The 8,645-nt window shown below is 41.9% G+C and overlaps 2 protein-coding genes across 2 annotated transcripts in view; both read left to right on the top strand.

Annotated features, from left to right (window-relative positions):
* Positions 1-797: 797 nt before the first annotated feature.
* The window catches only part of LOC103375009 (hyaluronan-binding protein 2-like), a 12,926-nt gene continuing 5,078 nt past the window's right edge, over positions 798-8,645 (top strand). The window contains exons 1-10 of the mRNA XM_008305195.1: positions 798-819; positions 1,226-1,321; positions 1,504-1,614; positions 2,154-2,270; positions 2,380-2,496; positions 2,593-2,764; positions 2,947-3,038; positions 3,110-3,371; positions 3,478-3,620; positions 3,778-3,915. Coding sequence (XP_008303417.1) covers positions 798-819; positions 1,226-1,321; positions 1,504-1,614; positions 2,154-2,270; positions 2,380-2,496; positions 2,593-2,764; positions 2,947-3,038; positions 3,110-3,371; positions 3,478-3,620; positions 3,778-3,915 — 1,270 coding nt within the window. The remainder of the gene's footprint in view (positions 820-1,225; positions 1,322-1,503; positions 1,615-2,153; positions 2,271-2,379; positions 2,497-2,592; positions 2,765-2,946; positions 3,039-3,109; positions 3,372-3,477; positions 3,621-3,777; positions 3,916-8,645) is intronic.
* On the top strand, positions 5,101-6,177 carry LOC103375007 (hyaluronan-binding protein 2-like). The gene is made up of 2 exons (XM_008305193.1): positions 5,101-5,332; positions 5,414-6,177. Exons 1-2 carry the CDS (start codon positions 5,129-5,131, stop codon positions 5,570-5,572), a joined length of 363 nt encoding a protein of 120 aa, XP_008303415.1. The 5' UTR covers positions 5,101-5,128; the 3' UTR covers positions 5,573-6,177.

Genomic DNA, 8,645 nt, shown 5'->3' with positions numbered 1-8,645 from the left:
ATGATGTAATCTGTCATTAATAGATGTAAGAGTTTCCATTTTACACATCAGGAAACACTGACAAGTAGAAAAATGTTAAAGCAGGATAAAATATTTTTAAAAATAGAATATAAAAATATATCTAATTCAAGATATTGCAAAAATAATACAAGAGAAATATTTGCGATGTGCAGAAATGTGCAAATTTCTCGCCTAAGAATGTGCAAACTTACACAGTATGTAGTTTTAAACACCTTGAAATGTGCAGAATGCTAATAATGCTTCTTTTAATGCATGTAACTGGGGATCTCCTGCTGTTTTAACATTATGACCTTGTTGCCTGAAGGATTGAAGCGTGTCAACTGTAACCAGTAAAGCTTTTCTATGCAAAAACACAATTAGGGCAGCAACTACTTTCACATAACAGTAGTTGTGCAGAAATATAACAAATAGAAATTTGCAAGAATCTATACAGTTCCATACTGAGCAGCAGTATTTTGCATAAATACATTCTTAAGTTTGTGATAAAACATCAGCTGCAAATGCAAATCTCTTCTGGCATACTGAGAAAACTCAGGTCGCCCATTAACAAGCTGCCTGCAGACAAAGATTTTATGAACAACTTTACACAATTTCATTTTAAAAGCAGTCACAGGAATCCACTTAAGCAAGATCTTGTTTGTGTTCTTTCTGTTTTTAATGTATCGTTGGATCGGCTTTCTTGCTGCTTTAACTTTCAACACAAATAAAGGTCACAGGTCACAAAAAGACAAAGTATAGAATCACATGAACTTCTGTCAAATCAATGCACGGTGATAATGGTTAACCAGTGGGTGGAGGGTTTGGGGGTCCCGGTCTGAGGGGGATTATTTAGGACGGTCTGAGCAAGAATCCAACCACAGTCCTCCACTGGTCCCATCATGGCCCGGGTTAAAACCAGAGCGGCCTGCGTCATAGCGTTACTCTTACAAGTGTGTGCATTTGCTGCATCTGGACAGGACATCTTTGTAAGTATGCATGTAGTAGAGGATGAATTCACTTTAAAACATGCTTTTCTTTTATTTTGGAATGGATTCAAAGCTGAGTCAACTTGATGGATTCTTTCTATTTTTTGTTGCAGATATTCACAGAAACAGACAACACAGATGGTAACAGTGTCAATTTTATTGTGTTTACAGTAAACTAAAGCTCAGTTTTATCAGCCTTTCATAACTCGAATGCTTAAATTCTTCTCTTTTCCTCACAGCTTATGAGTACTACTATGATTACGTCACCGAAAGCCCAGCAGAGGATTTTAATTTTGATCTAGATGACTGGTTGTATGAACTTCTGGATGTTACAGGTGAATATCTTCTGACACCTTTTATACAGATATTTTAAATATTTACTGCATTGATATAAAAATCCATTTATGATTTACTGATGATACGATCAGTTGCACTCTGCTCCTGACTTTGTGTTGACTGGTGTAACTCAAGCTCTTAATATTAACATGCAGTTTGCACAACTCCTGTGTGCATTTAGATGAGTGTGATCCAAACCCGTGTTTGAATGGAGGAACATGTGACCATTCTGCTGACGGGAGCTTCAGGTGTTCGTGTCCTGAACCTTACATGGGAAAAAAGTGTCAGACAGGTACGGCTGCTCCTATGTGTCCATGTATGTGCGTCAAAACAGAAACTTATTCAAGACAATTTGTTCAGTGAAGTGCAGTAAAGTTGAAAATGTATGTTTTCAACTATCAGGATTCATTTTTCTTAACTTTTAAACTTTTCAAAAATTTGACTGCATAAGAAATCTTGTATTAAAATATAAATGAATGAAATGAAATGAAAAATACTTTATTCATCCCAGAAGGGAAATTCAAGAAATGCAATTATTCAAAATCCAAAACATTCTGATTTCTCTATTTGAATATATAAAGTATCTATAAAACATGGAAGTAGATTTTTTTGCCTGTTGCTTTAATTCCTTCTTCTTTATGTATTTTTTTTCAGGTTTCAATTTAAAGCTATTTGTAAGATTTGAAAAAAAAAAGTCTTTGCTGCCCCCTAGTGGTTCTATAGTTGTCTCAAAAATGCTTAATCAAAACTGGATTGTAATTTGGCTTTTAAATTAACATTAAATCTGTCTGTGTTAGTGGAAATTTTAGAAATATACCAAATCCTTTTCAGTGAAAGACGTCTGTAAGAATGTGAAGTGTGGCCACGGGAGCTGCGTGGTCACGTCCACCGCCCCGTTCTACGAGTGCAAGTGCAGGCCTCCGTACAAACCACCCAACTGCAAGAAAGGTTTTCTCATCTCATCTATTCTCATCTTACAGACTTGTTGCATCCAGTTTCATTATAGTACACTTGTTTTATTGCATTGAGTCCTTCAGACACTGGTGTCCTTGCACAGCTTCCCCCTGCAGGCCAAACCCCTGTCAGAACGGAGGATCATGCATGAGGGGCCCCAAGCGCTCCACCTTCCAGTGCTCCTGCCCTGATGGCTACAGCGGGAAATTCTGTGAAGTTGGTAAATGCAGTCACAGAATAACACGCTTTGAAACAAACATGCTGTATCTTCGAAGAGGCAGGATGTTATCTTGTTAAAGGGAAACATTTTTTCTAGGGAGTAATGAGTGTTACCAAGGTGACGGAGAGTCCTACCGCGGCATGGTGAGTGTAACAGTCGAAGGGGAGGAGTGTCTGGACTGGAACTCCTATTTCATCGTGCAGAGGGGCGGAGATCCCTTCAAAGAGTATGAAGGCTTCGATGGAATTGGACCTCATAATTACTGCAGGTGAGGAGTCATGGTGTGTAAATATTGCTCATGTTTACTGCTGATATTATATCAGCAGTAAACATATATATATTTACCAGGATAAATACATGTGCATACAGTGCATGTGAGGTAAACTCTGCAGCTTCTTCAAATGTCTTCAAATGCAACTAAGAGGTTTAACAAGTAATTTTGTGCTCAAGGAACCCTGATGGAGATGATCAGCCCTGGTGCTTCATTAACAAAAATGGCAAACTGAAGTGGAACTACTGTAACATCAGAAAGTGTTCTGGAGGTAAACAAAGACAAACATCCACACACATGCACTTCCCTCCACTGCTTTCATGTACTCCGTTTCCCTCCCAGCTCCAGCGACATCACCAACCGTCCATGTAACAGATCCAACTCCAGTCTCGCCAAACGCTGCCGCTGCCCAGTTCTCCCAGTGTGGGAGGCCACAGCCCGGCCGGTCAGCCAGGATCTTCGGAGGGAAGAAGTCTCTTCCCGGGGCTCATCCTTGGCAGGTCTCCCTGCAGACCAGAACAAAAGGCTCCTCGGGGCCCTTCAGCCACATCTGTGGAGGCATCCTCCTCCAGTCCTGCTGGGTCCTCACTGCTGCCCACTGCATGTAAGCCCCAGGATCTGTGACGCAGAAGCAGGCAAAGCATCGTTTGAAGTGGATTTTGACAGCAGCACATTCAAATGTCTGACAGTCTTTTCAATTCCTTTCCCAGTAAAAAGGACATGGAAATGCAGGTGGTGCTGGGAGGAGTGGACATAGAGAAAGACGAATTGTATGATCAGGTCATTCCTGTGGAGAAGGCCGTCGTGCATGAGGAGTACAAGGAGAGCCCGTTTGCTCTTCATAACGACATCGGTGAGGAGCAAAGAAAGGCAATCATTCATTCGATCTTCATTAAGCTTGTCCACATAAAAATTATTCAATAAATTATTATTATTAAGTCGTTTTAGACTGAACCTTTACCTTGGTAAATGCGATTACAGAGCATTCTTTTCTTTTTCGTCCCGTGTAGCTATGCTTCAGCTGAAAGTCATGGACAGACCATACTGTGCCAAAGAAACCCGCTTTGTAAAGACGGCCTGCCTGCCTAACCAGCCGTTCAGCAGTGGGACCGAGTGTGTGATCTCAGGATGGGGAGTGACTGAAACACGTAAGTATCAGTTCAGTCTACACTGACACCCACACACTGAATAACAAACTGCCATGACGAGATAACCAGAGTGCAGGGTGACGGGTCACAGGCGTTTTCTCAGGTCTCGGTCATGAGGAGTTTGAGATTTTATACATTTGAAGCTGTATTTGGCAGAATGGTCGACTTAAAGAACATCAAACTAAAAGAACCCTTTTGTTAAAAGATTGAACCAATAAGAATGTTTTGAACTTTGGCAGCTCATGGATATTCATCTGGTTCACCTAGGCCTATATCACGCATTTACATCGGCAAACAGGGTAATGTATTTCTACTTGTTCATTCCAAAGTGTGTCATCTCACAACAGAAAATAAATGAGTTGCTCCACTGCTGGAGGCAAGTGTGAAAACAATGAAGAACAAAATGAGAGTCCGCCCTACAGAGCCTCTTCAAATGAATGTGGTTGTAATAGATACGGCTCTGTATTTATTATAACTTTAAATTAAAAGGCTAAAGTTAAATATCATAAACCTCATATACCATCAGTGCATATACACTGTAAAAAAAAAAAGAAAAAAAAGAAAGGAATCGGGCAGCAAGGGTGCCAGAAAAATAAAATATAGTAATAAGAAAATGTTAAAATAAAAAAAAAAAACACTAAAATGAATCTGTGAAAACTGAAGAAAAACATCTGTGAAATATTAATATTTTAGGCTGATTTAAATGCAGTAGAAAAGAATTGTGAAAGAACAAATAACTATTCAGTTTTTAATGTGGACATTATGGACAGTTGTGGCCTGTTTTTTTTTTTTTTCTTCTTTTCTCTTTTTTTAAATTTCAAAATGACAAAAAATGTAAAATAACGTTTTTAAATACAGTAAATAAATAAATAAACAAATAAGAGAAGTGCTTCTGACTGACTAGTTGGGAGTTCCAGATACTTATATCCTTAAGGAGCCATTAACACCTGAGTTTGGGTTTCAATTGGGGGTTTGTTGCTCCTCCCCCTCGTTATGTGAGTCGCTAGTGCTCCCCCTGACACAGTGGGGTTTGTTAGGGTCTTTTGTGGCTATGTGTGAATGTGGTTCCATCTTCCTGGGGTCAGTCAGAACTGATGAAGCTTTTTGGATGAGAGGTGGAACTCAAGCAAGTCCAGTTGCTACCATTAATCTACGAGAAAAACTGTAAAGTTTTACATCTTTATCTCCTACATTGTTCCACGTGTCACTACGAATGCATTTGAACTTGATATATAAAATAACTGTTTGCTGCTGCTTTATTTCCGTCTCAGAGAAATATGGTACGAACCAGCTGCTGGACGCTCGGGTTCTCCTGATCTCCCAGGAGAAATGTAAAGCTCCCCATGTTTACGGAGGCTCGTTGGATGACAGCATGTTCTGTGCCGGGAACATGAAAGGAGGCGTCGACTCCTGCCAGGTCTGTCCACGACTGCATGCTTTTTATTGTTCTATGTGGATGATGCGTGATTATTTATTTAACATCTCTGGGCCCCTGCAGGGTGACTCTGGAGGCCCTCTGGTGTGTGAGCGTAATGGGACCCACTACGTTGTCGGCGTGGTGAGCTGGGGCGACGGCTGTGGCAAGAAATATAAGCCTGGCGTCTACGCTAACGTTGGAAGATTCGTTGACTGGATCGCTCGTCATTTGCTCTCATAAGAATCCATGTTGCACACTGGACAGGTGTTACAGAAAAGTTGCCACTGACTGTAATTTCCTTTTGTGTCAGAAAATATCTCCAACTTGACATGGTGTCAAACTTGTGTTACCTCATATGAACTCATCTATACTGCACTGTGTTGTGATTATATTCTGTTTTTTCAAGCCTGGTTGCAACAACTATTAAAAAATGTAATGCAAGAAGTATTTCTGAGAGAGACCTTTGATACAACACAACCACAGCTTTGCGTTGGACATTTAGTAACCTTGGCTATCATATGTTTTTTTAAAGCAAACACTCTCTGTCACGAGGTTAATCCGTTCTGTTTACCCTCGGATCTCTTCTCCAGTCATGTGGCTGCTATAATGAAACCTCCCACTGCTCGACCGAATCTTGTTTTAGTGAGCCCAGGTGAAATGAGAGCTTTATCCCATGACAGACACATCTGTGTTGACTCTGGCAGAAGCTGTTTAAGCCTCAATTTAGCCAAGGTACAATCCCCAAAGACACACAAACAAACAGAAATGGGCGTAGTTCCTTGTTACATTCCAACATTTATTCAAATAACATACTCATATGGTCTTAAACCTCCTTTTCAGCTGCTAGAAGGTTTCAAGATAATAGTAATGCAGAATATTTGAAATGATAAAGTAATCTTTTATTATAAAACAATTGTAATTCTTTTGACCTTTAGCAAGCAAGCACAATTATTTATATAGCACCTTATCTTACACAAAAGTTTTTCAAAGTGCTTTACAGGCAAATGTAAAAAACAAAAACAAAAAACATAAACATAAAATAAAAGGTAAAGAGCTGGTCCACTGTTGCATGATCAGTGCGTCTCTTGAATTTGGGGTTTGACAGTCGGTGGGAGCCTCTGTCCCTCTTTTAAAAATGGGAACCACCACTCCAGTCCATCAATCCACAGGCACCGTCCACAATGATCATGCGACCCCAAAGAGACATGTCATCCAAGACAGTCCGACAATAACCTGAGCCTTCTCAGGGCCAGCTTCTTGGCTACCTGTACCATGTAAATGGGCAAAGTTTCCCCCAAGTCTTTAGACTCAGTAGGGGATATGTTAATTGGGTTGAGGAGTTCCTCAGAGTGTTCTTTCCACCACCTAACAATCTCCAGCAGGAATGGAGGAATGAGGAATGGTTTGCCAGAACCTCTTCCAAGCCAACCGAAAGTCCTTCTGTATGGCTTCTCTAAACTCCTCCCTCAGCTGCTGCAGCCCTTTTGGCCAACTGTTGCCTGTCTGCTGCTTCCAGAAACCCTCAAGCCAACCAGGCCTCTTCACCCAAGTGTTCTTACTATTGTTGATCGGTTTTCTAAAGCAGCTCACTTTGTGGTTCTCCCTAATCTTACTTCTGCCAAAGAGACTGTAGAATTGTTAACCCAGCGTGTCCTCTGACTCCATGATATCCCTGCCGACATTGTCTCCAATTCACGTCTGGAAGGCCTTCTGTTCAGCCCTGGGAGCCACAGTCAGCTTGTCTTCTGGATTTCACCCACACCCCAAATGGCCAAACTGAATGGACAAATCAGTCTCTGGAGAACTTCCTCAGGCGCATCACCTTGGAGAACCCTTTGGCCTGGAGCAACCACTTTACCTGGCTTGAGTATGCGCACAATTCACTTACTAACACATGCTTTGGTCTCTTGCCATTCCACTGCTCCTTGGGTTGCCAGCCTCCCCTGTTCCTGTCCTAGGAGCAGGAGATCTCCGTTCCATCATTCTAGGTGTTCATTTGACATTGTGAAAAGATCTTGACGAAGGCGCAGATGGCCTTGCTTTGGTCAACACAACTAACTGCCGCTGTTCCCCGGCTCCCACCTACGCTCTTGGACAGGTTTTGCTAAAGGCAAACTTTGAAAGTTGACTCTCGCAAGTTGGCCCCTCGGTTTGTGGGGGCATTTGAAATTGTTAAAATCATTAACCCTAGTGCTGTTCATCTGAGATTTCCACCCTCTATGAGGATACATCCGACATTCCATGTGTCCCAGATCAAGCCAGTCCAAGACAGTCCACTGGTCCCCCCCCCATCTGTCTCCCTCCACCACTCAGGATGGTGGACTATGTGCCTGCCTTCTCCATATGACAGCTGTTGGATGTTCGCCATCGTGGCCGGGGACTTCAGTTCCCTGGGAAGACGATGGACCTGAGAGAAGTTGGATTCACAGACGCCAGATCTTGGACCCCAATCTGACCCATGATCTGAGGACAAGGTGTCCTGACAAGTTCCAGCGTGCGCCTGGAGGAACACCTGGAAGGGGGGAGTACTGTCATGCCTGCCACATCAGGCTCTGTTTAGTGGCAGTGCTTTCCTTCTTCCTCCTCCTTCCTTCTCTTTTCTTTCTCTCTCTCTTCCTCTCAGGTGTATGTGAGTGAGGCATGTGATCAAGGTGCAAGCAGGTGCAGCCAATCTGCAATCACTGATTGTCTCTAGTCACGGAGTTGAGTGGTGCATTCATCTCATTCATTTCACTTTCCATAAAAGACACCAGCGGACCACTACCCAATGCCGGACCGTAAACTTACAACCTGTTAATTTTCCCTGGCTCATTCAGTTTTGTTATCTGCCTTGATCTGCTCCGTATACTTATCTGTGGTTTTCTTTGCTTCCTGTAGATCTTTTGGTTATTTCAATTCTACTTATCCTTTATACTTGTGTGTAGTTTGGTTTTGTAAATATCTTTCTAAATAAATATTACTGTGAACATTCTGTCTGCCGTGTCTTTGTCTGCACTTGAACCTCTGAACCAGATGCATAACATAAAGATTTTAAGGTTAAAATGTAATACGAGTAAACAAGACAGGGTTAAATAAATGAAACTGTGGTGTTGAACAAGTACGCAGTGGCCTAAAACACACAAAACGCTCATGGAATCAATGCAGCTGGCTAAAGATTGACAAGTGAATAAGTAGGGTATTGCGGAGTTTGGGGGTATTAAAGTCAAACTGTGAAACTTCATTCTTCTGCACCGTGCTGACAGTTTGACACAGCACCATGCTGGCTGCAGGGGCCCTGCTCATTTTCATCAGCGCGCTAGCTGTCCATGGATTA

Source organism: Stegastes partitus, unplaced genomic scaffold (genome assembly GCF_000690725.1).
Source record: "Stegastes partitus isolate 25-593 unplaced genomic scaffold, Stegastes_partitus-1.0.2 Scaffold2434, whole genome shotgun sequence".
Lineage (NCBI taxonomy): Eukaryota > Metazoa > Chordata > Actinopteri > Pomacentridae > Stegastes > Stegastes partitus.
This window is presented reverse-complemented; position numbering and strand designations above follow the sequence as displayed.